The sequence below is a fragment of the Chiloscyllium punctatum genome, chromosome 1, assembly GCF_047496795.1.
Source record: "Chiloscyllium punctatum isolate Juve2018m chromosome 1, sChiPun1.3, whole genome shotgun sequence".
Taxonomy (NCBI): Eukaryota; Metazoa; Chordata; class Chondrichthyes; order Orectolobiformes; family Hemiscylliidae; genus Chiloscyllium; species Chiloscyllium punctatum.
The window spans coordinates 76,876,780-76,892,881 of NC_092739.1; the positions used below are offsets into that span (position 1 = coordinate 76,876,780).

Below are 16,102 nucleotides of genomic sequence, written 5' to 3' on the forward strand. Positions count from 1 at the left end.
GATTCTGCAGGGTCTCAACCTGCTAGGTCCATCTACATTGCAATAAAGATTTCTTTTCTGCATTGGAAAGAAAAACGGGAAACGATACCGCCTCAAATGAAGGAAACTAGAAGAAATTGTTCACTGTTTAAAAACTTGTTATTGTGACTTTTATTGACAATGTTGGCTTAGGAGTCACAGTGACGGAGCATTCTAGATTAAATGGCATCATGTGTTTTTCTGTGAGTGTTTGTGAGACTATATGCATGTGTATGTGAGAGAAAGGGTGACTCTGTGTGACTGACTCATAGGTGTGTGTGTCTGTGTCTGTGTCGGTGTCTGTGTGAGAGAGAGAAAGTCCTGCATGTACAAGACTTTGTGACTGTGTGAATGACGGTGTGCGTGCTCAGGGCGCTTTTGACCAGAAACAGTCTTTTGATGGAAAAACAATCCAAACTAGAACTTGTGGGCTTAGCATACTAACAATTACTTAACCTGTTTCTAGACATGTGACCATAGCCTGCATGAGAGGGAGTGTAGTCAAATAAGCAGAAGCTTCCATGCTGTGAAGAAAAAGCACCTAAATCTTTACTCCCTCCAGTTTGGAGAAGTAACAGAAAATCATCTGGTAGCTGTTCTAAATCACCATTTCCCTGTGAATTCTGATGTTGAAAGGAAAAAGGTGTACAACTACCTGCAGAAGCAGTGAAAAGGCAAATCCACAGCCAGTGAATGAAAGATCAAGATCAACATCACATAATTAACAAAACATTTGGAGGAGTCAAAAGAAATCCGAAAGAAAACAACTCATTGATATCTGTGATCTAGACTGGAACCAGGACTGTGCTTGACAACTGTCCTCCCCACCCACAATATCAGCGTTTTGTCTTCTCATTTTGACACATGTATGGCAATTTTAAAGAAAGGTATAGAGTTTGTAAGAAACAGAGTTATAAATGAGCAATTCATATTTCTTTCATGGCATTGATTAGAAACAGTTAATTACAATTGTCAAATTCTTATTAATGAAGAACCTGATATACATATTCTTTTAACCCGAATGAGAGTTAGGTAGAATTGCGCAATTTGGATGCTTTAAATCAAATTTTCACATTTGTGGTGGCTTCAGTAATAGCCGAGCTCGACTTCCAGCCCAGTGACACAACACATTAGAAACTACAGGTCTGTGTCTGCTGGCTGCAAACACAAAATGCTCATCTTTGTGAGAAAAGAGGTTTTTAACAAAATTCTAATCTCACAGCATTTGATCATCACGGGCAAGGTCAGTATCCCTGAGAATATGGTGGTGAGCCAGTTTCTTTAGCTGCAGCAGTGAAGACATCCTGCTGTAGTCTGCAGGCAAAATGACAGCTAATTCATCTGCCCTCAGTTTATAATATTTAAGGCAAATGCTACCACCAGTGCATTGCAGGGCTATGACACTGAATGACAACTACTTGTAATAAAGATGGCATGGCTCACATACTCATAGGGCAGTAGCTCCAGAGTACACCAGCAATGCTAAACTCACTGATCATTAAGGCTTTAATCCTTTGGAATAAGAATTTGGAGCTCACCAGTCACCCTACAGATGTTAGCTTGAATAATTCAAATGTAGATGGAATAGCTTTATAAAATTACATTTTGGATTGTGATTGCTAGCACTAGTTAACAACTCCACTATCACATCTTGCCATCACCATAATGCAAGAAAAATGATTAAGTGAAACAAACAGAAAATGCCAGGTAAACTCAGGAGGTCTGGCAGCATCTGTGGAGAGACAGAGTTAACATTGAAGAATAAACAAAGCCGTTCTTTTGTCCTCAGCCAGCAGCATCTCTGCCCCTACATAAAGCAATAATTTAATTAGGGTTAAACAAAAAAATTGGAAGATTTCTGCCTTACCATGACGAGGAAGGAGTTCAGAGAAGGTTTACTCGGCTAATACCTGGAATGAGCCTTTCAAGGGGAAAGGCTGGACAGTCTAGGCATGTAACCTCTGGACTTTACAAGTATCAGAGGGAGTGGACAGCTGCATGTTGCGATTGGAGGGGGTGAGGAGGGTGGACAGGTTGAGGTGGTTTATATCACTGCGGCAGTTAGGAATGAATAGGTTCAGGGAGGGTAACAAGTCAGCACGAGGTGTCCAGGTAGATGGAGCATGTTGGAGGTGAGAGAAGGGGCCACTCCTACCCCAACAGCACCATCATGTCCACTCTTGCCCCTCTAATCATTTTAAATATTTTAAAATTTCTTGCAATCTTCTTTTGCCCTGACAGCCTCACTCTGCTCAATTTCTACATTTTCCTCTAGCCTTCGATTCTCTTTCCCATCTTCCCAAACTACCCCAGTTTACTTAAGTTTTTGTCACTGCTCCCAGTTCTTGCATCATGTCTCAGCGTTTGCTCTGCAATACCTTTCATTGATTTTATCTTTTTCTTCAAATGCTCGGTGTAGAAACCAGGAACACTTTCTACTCTACATGTGCTGAATAAATGCAAATTTTGTATTTATGCCAAAGGAAAACATCAGCAAATTAGGAGCCAACAATATTTAAAAAGTGTGAAAAAGAACACTATTAAAAGGATTAATGGCATACAGAATTCTTTGTGTGCACAGATTGTGCGAAAGAGATAGATTAATTGGCCTTTTTACAAGTAGAAGGCAAAGAGATTAATTACATGATTTTGGATGATGGCGAACACTCAGGAAAGAGTTTAGGGACAAACCAAGTTCGACCCTTGTTTAGGCACCATTCATAGCACCTGTGTGTCTCAGAAAAGAGTACAGACCCTGGGATACAATACAGACTTAGCGGAATGACACCACAGCTTAACCACCTCAACCTGTCCACCCTCCTCACCCCCTCCAATCGCAACATGCAGCTGTCCACTCCCTCTGATACTTGTAAAGTCCAGAGGTTACATGCCTAGACTGTCCAGCCTTTCCCCTTGAAAGGCTCATTCCAGGTATTAGCCGAGTAAACCTTCTCTGAACTCCTTCCTCGTCATGGTAAGGCAGAAATCTTCCAATTTTTTTGTTTAACCCTAATTAAATTATTGCTTTATGTAGGGGCAGAGATGCTGCTGGCTGAGGACAAAAGAACGGCTTTGTTTATTCTTCAATGTTAACTCTGTCTCTCCACAGATGCTGCCAGACCTCCTGAGTTTACCTGGCATTTTCTGTTTGTTTCACTTAATCATTTTTCTTGCATTATGGTGATGGCAAGATGTGATAGTGGAGTTGTTAACTAGTGCTAGCAATCACAATCCAAAATGTAATTTTATAAAGCTATTCCATCTACATTTGAATTATTCAAGCTAACATCTGTAGGGTGACACCAAGTTGTATAAATGTGGTTTTTATCCCTTCCAGTTCAGTGTGTTGAAGGCTGATCTATTCGGTGTCTAAAATGAATATGGAATTCAACATGCCACACCCAGAGAAAGATTTTCCTCTGAGGGAATCTAGAGAAGGATAATGTTAAAATTAGAATTAAGCCATTTAGGAGTGAAATCAGTAAATGCTTCTCAACTAAAATGATGGTGGAAATCTGGTACATGACTCCCAGAAAAAGTGAGCTGTGTCTGAGTCAACTTAAATTTTCAACGGAAAGTTGACAGATTTCTGTCATGTGAAGAACTATGGAGTAAAAACAGATGAATGGAGGTGAAGTACAGATTAGCCATAATTTTAGAGAATGAAGGAACAGTGACTGAATTCAAGTGACTAAATATGATACTTCCGCTCTCACTATTATTACAAATAAATTAAAATTGAGAAAAAAAAGTGTACAATATCTGATATATGAATGCTTTTGAGCTACATAAATATAAGATATCTGTTGCAAAGACTAAAACAATTGACAGGCCTTTGGGTATAGACAAGAGGTAGACTGATGGCTAAAAACAGAATTAATGGATAGTTCATTAATTAGCATGAATAAAGTGACATAACCCGGGAACTGTTGTTTAATATCTATGTGTAAAATAATCTGAACAGTTAAGGAATTTTCACCAATATTTTCTCATCATGCCAACTAATTGCATGGCATACAGTAGGAATGAAGCAGGAACAGAAACATTCATGAATATAAAATAATTTCTTTAAAAATAAAACCCAATGGAAATATGTTCAAGTAGCAAAATGTACAACCGTTGAGGAATATGAACATATCAAACAAATACATACAACTTCAAAAACAGAATTTCAGACAGTAAATTAAATCACAAAAGGCAAAATTGAAGTTACTTTTAGTAGCACTAAATATAAAAGTGATACATTAATAACATACGAGTACTTGTTTAGCCTCAAAGTACCTTCTGCAGTTTTGGTCACTGAATCAAAGAGGACTGAAACCATGGAGAAAGGTACAGTGCAAAACTGGAGATGCAGGGATCAAGTTACAAGGAGAACTAAAAAGGGTTGTATTCACCAGAAAAAAAGAACAAGCTGGGCAGCAGGGTGTGGGAAAATAGGAGAACTGTTGAAATAACAAGAATTTGAGGTGGTAAATTACAAAATCTGATTTTTGTGGGTTGGCAGATCGTAGGTCAGTTGCATAAACAGCATGAGTAGTCGTTGCATAAAGCAGAGTTTGAAGGAATATTTTCATATATATGGAATCTGAAATGCTTCACCACAAATGGTTGCTGGAACAGAGCCAATAATAATATTCAAAGAATGATTAGATAAATACGAAAATAATGGCACAGGTAAAGGACAAGGATTTAGCATCAGAATTAGCTGATAGGGGAGCCAACAATCAGATTGGGAAAAGGCATCGCTTGGCCTTATTCTAGGCCAAATTTCTGTACATCAGTTATATATTCTTACCATCTATTAGCTGCACTTCTGGGTGAAAAAAGACTCAGTGAAGAGAGAGTGAAAGAGAATAATTGCTTTTCTGCAACACAAAATGTTTCTAACAGGATGATGATCATAACGTGTAAATGAGAAACTCAATCCATAACCTAAAAAGACACCCTGCTTCCAATATTGGCTAAGGTTTTATGAATGTAGTGAAGTAAGGACTTGGAAAAACAAGTGTTTAAAATGACTTTTAAAATAGCATCCAGCTGCATGGCTGATATTTCACTTCAAAGTTTATTACATACTTGGACTGATATGAAGAATAACAATCATACAGATTATAAGTCAATTCAAATATATGAAGCTATATATTTATACAAAAAGCAAAAAAGATCACATTTTAACCAAAACTAGAAATCTTGCATGAGTCATGTTTGGCATATTGAGTTACTACATTGCACATGTATAAACGATAATAGATTTTTTTTAAGGAATGATTACACAAATGCCAAAAAGGATAGAGAGCTAAACTCCAGGACTCAAAACTGTTTTCCCAACCCCTGTCTCTCCCTAAAATGTTGCAATATATGTAAAGGTCACATATCAGTACAGTAACACCAGTCCTCATCAAAATGGAACAAATACCAAATATTCATTAAAATTGTGAAAAGACGTCACGTAATAAATCACTGTAGCTGAATACCAGCAATGTCAGAAAGAAAACACGCAGATTTTATTGAACTTGGTAAGCAAACTGATCATGTGCGGGTTGCAAAAGATTGAATCATTTATCAATAAACAGCAGATTTTAAACTTAAGCAGCTGACTAGCAGCATTTTGCATTAAATGCGGAGAAATTCTGTTGAAAAAAGCAGTTCTATAGTGATTCATAATTCCTTTGGTATTATCAGAAAACTTATTGTCAGCTCTCCTGCAAGGAACAAACTTGATGAAAACTTTGCTAAACTTATCTTAAATGCACTATTTTAAAACGTATTCTTTGTTTTTGAGCACAGTCATATGAAGCCACCGTGGGAGCGAGACATTAAGGCTCCTTGTTGGGCCAATCCCAGGGGCTTCTTCAGCTCGACCTCAAAAACATCAGCATATTATTAGTGCTTTCTTATTTATTCATATCAGCTATGACATAATAAGAAGGTTAATGGGTCATAACAAAAAAATGAAAAGCAACAGAATGTTCTATGAATACCAAACGCTATACAGTGCATTGAATCACAAACAGTCATAGATATCTCACACATGCTTTTGATTACTTCCTTGCCACATATACAAACAACTTGTCATTTTTTTTCCCTTTCTCATAATTTTATCTCCAGCTTCCTCAAGAGGGCAGTGTGTATTCATGAAGCTAAAATGTTAGCAGAGAATCAAACCACTAAACACAAACTTAAAAGATGTTTTGCTGGGCTATTTACAGAGACAAAGACAAAAGACAACAATGACATGATTTCCAATTAGAATAGTGTGACAATAAAAAGGTACATTCCAATCTAAAGAATATCTCAAGTGAAACTGAAACCATTCCAATTAAATCTGCTTATTTTCAATGCCACTATATTTGTAATGGGAGTATCAGCTGATGTGCATTGCAAATATGTGAATACATCAAAAGGGATGAAAAGAATATTCACAAAATCAATTGTTGAAGAGGAATGGGATCGAGGATCAAGGTGCAAAAGGAGAACATCCCCATTGTAGTGTTGCATTGCAACTGCGGGAAGTTATGTTCTACTTTAGCAGAAGAGCGCTGACATAAACATTAGTTGTCAGTCAAATGTTTGAATTTGGTTCCACAGAAAATGTATCTACATATTTAAATTGACAAACACATAAACCCAATTTACAAGAAAGGCAACATAATTTTCGGTTGATAGCTATTCAAAATGAACCTCATCCATTTGAACGTAATTTGCAAACAAGTGTGGGATAAAAACAATAAGGTAGGTGTGGTGTCCAAGTTCAGAAATAGAAAGATAATGAGGCTACTAGACAATTCAGCTGAAGGAAAAAAGAATAAATTAGTTGCTTGCATTACCCAAGCTCATCTTTATGGGGAGATTCTCCTTGCTAGCTGCTTCCACTAGGTGCCTCCGCACTTCCATCACAGCCTCTTTTTGTTTCATGTTTAGCATGGACTCCCATAGAGCTTTGGCTGAAGGGTCACTGCAGTAAAATAACAAAAGTTAAAATGAAATATCTGCGCAAAGTACATGAAGTAGAAAAATTAGAAGACACAAATATATTTTCATACGTATTGCAACTGTTATTTCTGCTCTACCTATTTCTATTATGTGAAAAGAAATGTTTTCACTCAGTCATTTCTTGTCCCTTATGACTTTATTAAAAGCCAGCTGGCAGATGAAATGCCCACAGGGCTCTGGCAACACCACTTCAACTCACAGACAGAGCTGCTCAAAGGCAACACAAGGCATTTTTCACTTCGTGGAAAAGCACCTTGACTCCATATTTAATCTTGGCAAAGATTAGGAATATGCCAGGTGGGGAAACTGGGAGTTTGAATTCAAATCCTGCCATAATTAAAGACAGAGGACACTAAGACCTTTTCCAGCTTTCTGCTGAAATGTGATGGTCAAAGCCTCCACCCATTTTACATTCACCACATTCTAGAATGTTATCATTTGCAACTGTTAACTGAAAAGACAAAACTATTCCAGTGAGTTCAGCCATTTGGTGGACCTCAATCTGTTTATTTCATAGAGTCACTGCTTTAAGAAACTCTGTAAAATAACACAGTGCTCTTACAGCAAATCTATTTGATTAATACATGGAGGTTAATTTACAAGTCAACGTTTTCATGCAGAGGGTGATACGTGTATGGAACAAGCTGCTAGAGGAAGAGGTGGAGGTGGTACAATTACAATGGTTAAAAATCATCTGGATGGGTATATGAATAGGAAGGGTATAAGAGGGATTATGGGACAAATGCTGGCAAATGGGACGAGGTTAGATTGGGGTATCTAGTTGGTGCTGACAAGTTGAACCAAAGAATCTAAATTCATGCTGTATGACTCTATGTAGAGTAGCAAACTTAGCCACAAACTGGGAGCTCATTGAATTTGAGTAATATGGTGATTTGGTAATAGACACAAAACAGAGTAAAAATTGAAAACCTGTATTCCTAGATAAACTGGAGAATTTGGTATTGTTGCACTACCATCTAGTGCAATGATGGCACACAAATGAGAGGAGGACCAAGGAAGTCTGAAGGTTTCCCCCGAGAAATGCAATATAGATGTCAACACGTGGAGATCCACATTCAGAACAAACTGACTTTGAGGAACCTCCTATATGAAGGGACAAAATTCTTCAAGAACATCCATCAGCAAAAAGAATTACAGAAAAAGAACTGGATGCAGGAATGCCAGTAATCTCAAAGCCAAGGATGACTACCACCTCCCATAAACACCTGCCAAATGCGTGGAGATGCAGCTCTAGGATTAGGTTCAACAGCGATGCAATCACCAATAGAACCTTAGGCCAGTGACATGGAATTTCTTCGGTGGATAATCATACTCATTAGAGATTGATTGCTGATGATGAAAAATAGACGAGTTAGATTAAGTGAGTACACAAAGGTCTAGCAAATGGAAAATAACATGGCAGAAATGCAAAATTGTCCACTGTATATAATGTCCCCTGAGTTTCCTGTTATCTGTCACTTCAACACACCACCATATTCCCTGGCCCAACATCTTGGGCTTGCTGCAGTGCTCCAGCAAAGCTCAGAGCAAGCTGGAAGAACAGCATCTTATTCTCCACTTGGGTACTCTGTAGCTTTCAGGACTCAATATCGAGTTCAATAATTTTAGGGCCCGAGCACCTTCTCCTGTTTCTTTACCCTAATTCCCACACCACAGCCTCCTCGTCATTATATGGGCTGTAATCAACCCATTGTCAGCCACTAATGGTCCCCATTAGCAGCTTATGATTCCCCAGGCTGACATTTACCCATTCTTTTGTCTGCCCAATTGCTGTTCTCTCTCTCTGGGCTCCATCTCCATCTATTACACTGTATTGAGTCCTTCACCCTTCCCCACCCCTTCTTCAGCATATATGATGACATTTATGTAGCTACAATCAGTTCTGAAGAAGGGTGACTGGACCTGAAACATTAACTCTGCTTTCTCTCCAAAATGCTGCCAGATTTGCTGAGTTATTCCAGGATTTTTCTTGTTTTTTTCTCTAATCAGCCCTCAAGGTCATTAAATATGATTTGCCTTTATTCTTAGTTAGTACACATTTGTCCAAGTTCACCTTGAATTTTGTCCCAGGTTATTGTATCTAACAGCTTTCCAATCCCTAAAGTTAAATGACCCAGCACTGAGGTTGATTCTCAAATGACCCAGCATACCACTCAATTCAAGGACAGCTAGGGATGGCCAATAAGTGCTGGCCAGCCAGTGCCATCCACATCATGAGTAAATTCCTTCTTAAAAACCGGACTGACTTGTGTTAAGTAGGGCTTGGTGGGAATGCTTGAGCTCTAATGGAGCTTGGCAAATAGTGATGGCTACGTGCCAAGGGAAAATTGGGTTTAAGGCAATGCTGATTAACCAACGTTTTGAAACTCTGGTGCCTAACAGTCTGAAGTTACGAGGTTACTGATACTTACATGACCTTTTGAACTAGGTTGAAGCATTTGCAATTCTCCAAACCATCACCATCTTCAATAAGAGTTGAAGATTGTGGAACTGTTTTTACTTCACTTAGCATCCTGGACTGGCCAGATTGTTAGGTGAATTGCTACAAATAATGTTAACAAATTTACCCATTTAGATGTTGAAGGATTATTTCACATTTACAAAGAGCATACAGGACTTATCTATTAATAGTCATGTAGTTTCCATATGCTCATTTGACTTTGCTAGCCTATTCACCAATATATTGTTCAAAGAAACTATCAGCATTTGCACTGCTGCACTATATCATGGTGATCCAAACCTGCCACCATTGTGTGAATCAGTATTTGTTGAACCAGTGAACTCAGCAAGTCACAAATCTGAGTTCTGTTTTAAAAACACCATGTATGCCTGAACAGATGGTAGTGTCATGGGACCCCACAAGGCTAAGCTCTTTCAAATATCTTCATTGTTTCCATGACAAGCATGTTCTTAATGGAATGGCATCGCGACTCCTATTCCTTGCATATTTCCAATATTTGTATCACTAATTAGCTATGTTTGATTCCACAGTTCATAGAGATGTACAGCACAGAAACAGACCCTTCAGTCCAAGTCATCCATGCCGACCAGATATCCCAACCCAATCTAGTCCCACCTGCCAGCACTTGGCCGATTTCCCTCCAAACCCTGACTATTCATATACCCATCCAGAATGCCTTTTAAATGTTGCAATTGCACTAGCCTCCACCACTTCCTCTGGCAGCTCATTACATACACGCACCTTCCTCTGTGTGAAAATGTTGCCCCTTAGGTCTCTTTTATATCTTTCCCCTCTCACCCTAAACTTGTGCCTTCTAGTTCTGGACTCTCCCACCCCAAGGAAAAGAATTTGTCTATTTATCCTATCCTTGCCCCTCATAATTTTGTAAACCTCTATAAGGTCACCCTTCAGCCTCCGACACTCCAGGGAAAACAGCCCCAGCCTGTTCAGCCTCTCCCTATAGCTCAAATCCTCCAATCCTGGCAACATCCTTGTAAATCTTTTCTGAACCCTTTCAAGTTTCACAACATCTTTCCGAGAGGAAGGAGACCAGAATTGCACACAATATTCCAACTGTGATCTAACCAATGTCCTGTACAATTGCAACATGACCTCCCAACTCCTGTACTCAATACTCTGACCAATAAAGGAAAGCATACCAAACACTTTCTTCACTATCCTAACTACCTGCGACTCCACTTTCAAGGAGCTGTGAACCTGCACTCCCAGGTCTCTTTGTTCAGCAACACTCCCTACGACCTTACCATTAAGTGTAAAGTGCTGCTAAGATTTGCTTTCCCAAAATGCAGCATCTCACATTTATCTAAATTAAACTCCATCTGCCACTTCTCAGCCCATTGGCCCATCTGGTCAAGATCCCGTTGTAATCTGAGGTAACCCTCTTCGCTGTCCACGACACCTCCAATTTTGATGTCATCCGCAAGCTTACTAACTATACCTCCTATGCTCACATCCAAATCATTTATATAAATGAAGAACAGTAGTGCACCCAGCACTGATCCTTGTGGCACTCCACTACTCCATGGTCACAAGCCTCCAGCCTTAAAAACAACCCTCCACCACCACCCTCTGTCTTCTACCTTCGAGCCAGTTCTTTATCCAAATGGCTAGCTCTACCTGTATTCCACGAGACCTAACCTTGCTAACCAGTCTCCCATGTCTAACGCCTTACTGAAGTCCATATAGATCATGTCCACCACTCTGCCCTCATCAATCCTCATTGTTACTTCTTAAAAAAACTCAAGTTCTTGAGACATGATTTTCCACGCACAAAGCCTATCCCTAATCTGTCCTTGCCTATCCTAATAAGTGTAAATCCTGTCCATCAGGATTCCCTCCAACAACTTTCCCACCACCTTCATCACGCTCACCGGTTTATAGTTCCTGGCTTGTTCTTATCACCTTTGTTAAATAATACTGCCACATTAGCCAACCTCCAGTTTTCTGGCACCTCACCTGTGACTATCGATGATACAAATATCTCAGCAAGGGTCCCTACAATCACTTCCCTAGCTTCCCACAGAGTTCTAGGGTACACCTGATCAAGTCCTGTGGATCTATCCACCTTTATGCGTGTCAAGACATTCAACACTTCCTCCTCTGTAACCTGGACATTTTTCAAGATTTCACCACATTTTATATCTTCCATGTCCTTCTCTAAAGTAAACACTGATGCAAAATACTCCTTTAGTATCTCCCCATCTCCATTACCAAAAGGATGTGGACGCTTTGGAGAGGGTGCAGAGAAAGTTTATGAGGATGTTGCCTGGTGTGGAAGATGCTAACTATGAAGAGAGGTTGAATAGGTTAGGTTTATTTTCATTAGAAAAAAGGAGATTGAGGGGGGACCTGATTGAGGTTTACAAAATCATGAAGGGTATAAACAGGGTGGATAGAGAGAAACTTTTTCAAGGGTGAAGGAATCAATAACAAGAGATCACGCTTTCAAGGTGAGAGGTGGAAGGTTTAAGGGGGATACACACGGCAAGTACTTCACACAGAGGGTGGTGGGCGTTTGGAATGCATTGCCAGCAGAAGTGGTACAGGCAGGCACGGTAGATTCATTTAAGATGAGTTTGGACAGATGCATGAGTAGGTGCGGAGCAGAGGAATACAGATGCTGAGGAATTGACCGACAGGTTTAGACAGTACATTTGGATTGGCTTAGGCTTGGAGGGCCGAAGGGCTTGTTCCGAGGCTGTAAATTTTCTTTGCTCTTTCTACCTGCTGCTCTGCACAAAGGCTGTCTTGCTGATTCATGAGGGACCCTATTTGCTCCTGAGTTACCCTTTTGTTCTTAATGTATTTGTAAAAACCCTTTGGATTCTCCATGAGCCTATTTGCCAAAGCTATCTCATATCCCCTTTTTGCCCTCTTAAGTATACTCCCATTGCCATTATACTCTAAGGATTCACTCGATCTCTCCTTCTATACCTGACACAAGGTTCGTTCTTTTTCTTAACCAAACCCTCAACTTCTCGTCATCCAGCATTCCCTACACCTAGCATCCTTTCCTTTCACCCTAATAGGAATACACTCTCTCTGGACTCTAGTTATCTCATTTCTGAAGGCTTCCCATTTTCTAGCCATCCGTTTATCTGCGAAAATTTGCCACCAATCAGCTTTTGAAAGTTCTTGCTGAATACCTTTGCCCAGAATTAGCCTTCCTCCAATTTAGAATGTCAACTGTTAGATCTGGTCTGTCCTTTTCCATTACTATTTTGAAACTAATAGAATTATGGTTGCTGGCCCGAAAGTGCTCCCCCACTGACACCTCAGTCACCCACCCTGCCTTATTTCCTAAGAGTAGGTTACATTTTGCACCTTCTCTACTAGGTACACCTACATACTGACTCAGAAAAATTTCTTGTACACACTTAAATTTCTCTCCATCTAAACCCTTAGCACTATGGCAGTCCCTGTTGATGTTTGGAAAGTTAAAATCCCCTACCACAACCACCCTATTATTCTTATAGATAACTGAAATCTCCTTAAAACTTTTTTCTCAATCTGATGTGAGAATAACCTACATGTCTTAATGGTGCTCAAATTCATGCTTGAAAGGAAACAGTTGATGTCCTCATTGAGAAATCAGCCAGAGGGGTTCCCACGAACTGTCTACCACATACTTTGCTTCACTGTTCAGTATACACACTGGCAGTCCTACAGTTCCAAGCAAGAAACAAATTGGCCTCATCAGCAACCTCAAGTCGAACCTGAGCCACTTGTTCACTCTTCTGACCTGATGCTGAAATATGGCACATCCCCTGTGGGATCATTGTTACCTAGAGCAGATTATTTCTTGCTGCATATAGACTGTGTACAAATCCACAGAATGCTTTTTGCAGACAGAAAGAAAGTTTACACGCACTGTGTCTGTTTTGACTTAATGTAGGTGCCATTCACTGGCTTGTGTCTCAGGGTAATGCCCTGACCAGAGTCAACCATGTTTAAGATTGTTGACATCATTAAGCGCCAATTAGTGCATTCTCCACGCCAATGCCTTTACTAAAGCTAAACGGCTAACCAAGCAGCACTCTCCTCCCAAGCAGCATAAGTATTGATTTTATTTTTGAACTGGTATTCTTGCTAAAGGCCCTGATAAGTGCAAGACAAAAAGCTTCAACACAATGTGTTTTTTCCCAGCAATACTCAAGTTATATATTATCTTTGCTTTGAGCCCAACAAGGCCATAATACTTTCCAAAAGGGAATTATGGAATTTGATCCAAAGATTATTACAATTTTGATACACGAGCTGACAACAGATGGTGTTTCTACTATTGGAGGCATTGCTGAAAAGCAAATGGTGTTCTGCTTTGTTCTTGGGTATTTATTCCACTACATCTAAATCAGACACTAATATTCTAGTATAACAAGATGATCAAAGCACCCATCTAGTCCACTTAAGATTGCAATTCCAATTTAAAATAGGTTCTATACTTTCCAATTCATTCATTCAAAAAAACATTCATCTTCAGGAAATTTTAACAGCAATAAAAGAAATTCCAGCAGTTTGCAGCTGCAATCATTAGCTTTTATTGCTTTGGGAACAATGTTCCTTATGAATTGAAAAGGGATACAGTTTTACAAATATTTATGAGCCAATCAAATCAAGTAGGCAAGTACAATGGAACATAATACCCCATCCTAATCCATATCAAACAGTTCAAGTATAACCTGGTTTCCTTCTTTTCAATACAAGTCTCGAAGATAAATCAAATTCACTTCTGCTTAAACTAACTCATCTTTATCCAACTTCAAAAATGCATTCCATTCTCAGTATATGTAGTACTAGAAATACTTACTTTCCCTCCAATTATCACACATTTGAGCAATTTATGGACATGACTGTCTAACTCTTACAACACCTTTTGAATCAGTAAAATTGCAAGTTTGAAGTGATCATACCATTAAAAATTTGTTTGCAATTAGTTGTTAATTTTAATTTTTTTTCAAAAACTCTACTTCAAGTTAATCTCAGAACTGTTGACAGAATAGACCAAAACAGACGAATTAAATTTTCAGAAACAATGCTGTGGGCAGTGGTTAACACTGCGGCCTCACAGCACCAAGCACCCGAGTTTGATTCTACCCCTAGGCGACTGTCTGTGTTGAATTGGCACATTCTCCCCATGTCTGTGTGGGTTTCCTCCGGGCGCTCTGGTTTCCTCTCACATTCCAAAGATGTGCATATTTGGTGGATTGGCCATGCTAAATTATCCATCATGTCCAGGGATGTGTAGGCTAAGTGAATTAGCCGCGGGAAATACAGGATTGTAGGGATAGGATAAGGTGTGGGTCTGGGTGGGATGCCTTTTGGAGGGGCAGTGTAGGCTTGATGGGCCAAATGGACAGTTTCCGCACCATAGGGATTCTATCCAAGTCATAGTAAACTTGCATTTTGCACAGTAACTGGGACACTGGTTAAATATGTCAAAAAAGGTTGTTAATATTCATTAAAAAGGAGACTACAGCTAGAATTTGAGAGATCAACCAATGTTTTAAAAAATAATTATTTTTAGATTTACATTCAAATCAATTTGTAATTGGTTTAAGTGTATTTTGTATTGATCAAATGATGAACAATGCAGTAAGGAGCTAGTGGGATCTTGTGGTACCATGACTTTCTAATAGGCAAATATATACCTAATACAGTAAATCCACCAAGTAGCTCAACAGAAATGTCTTGATTTAGAGTGGCAAGAATGTGGGATGCACAAGCAAAAAGGAGTTGAGGTGATTAAATGTAAAAGCACACAACATGCACAAATTACTTTTTATGCAATAATTATCATCAGCTAATCCACAATATGATTAAAGAACATCTGCATCCATTGAGGAGTATTGCGATCACAAGCTCAGTGACTACGTCCATTACTCATTTTATATTTAGCAACCAAAAAATATATATTTATTCCCATCTGAATTCCCAATTAGGTACATGTGGCTTGTGGCAAACACATTCAATACAGCTATGACACAAAAAGCATAGAATTCAAGAGATTAAAGGGAATGCAAATTTCAAGTTAGTAACTTTGACTCATTCATAATTCTGTCATCAGGATACTGTTCTGCTCTACAACCCCTCCACCAGTGTGGTTTCTAATTGTACAATTGCAGGTTCTCTAGAGTGTAAATGCTCATCCCAAACACATTTCTGGAATTAACTCTAATGAGACTCCGGAGGTATCAAAGTAATGCAATATGAAGCTTAGATGTACAGACATGGTTGTATGAACAATTAATTTGAGGTTTGTGTGTTATCAGCAATAAAATATCACTCTATCCAGCACCAAGATAACTGAAAGGCCTGGAAATGCTATAAGAAAAAACATTGGCCTGCATGCAATAGTTATCTACTTTGCTTACAACTCAATGTGGAATTTTCCACAGGACATGGATTCTGGTCTTGGCCATGGTCAAAGCAGTTTATGTAGATAAGACAGTCAGGCCTGCATTATGGCAACAACACACATACATTAAGTGTAGGCCAAAGGTTTATGGAAATGACTCGGATCTCATATATTCAAAATCTACAGGAAACCAGCTGTGAAAATAACTGTTGCCTTACTCAGTGAATAAG

General features: G+C 39.1%; 1 protein-coding gene across 1 annotated transcript in view; it reads right to left on the reverse strand.

Moving 5' to 3' along the window:
- The window catches only part of scfd2 (sec1 family domain containing 2), a 322,946-nt gene that overhangs the window by 257,563 nt on the left and 49,281 nt on the right, over positions 1–16,102 (reverse strand). Inside the window, exon 3 of the mRNA XM_072569353.1 lies at positions 6,849–6,976. Coding sequence (XP_072425454.1) covers positions 6,849–6,976 — 128 coding nt within the window. The remainder of the gene's footprint in view (positions 1–6,848; positions 6,977–16,102) is intronic.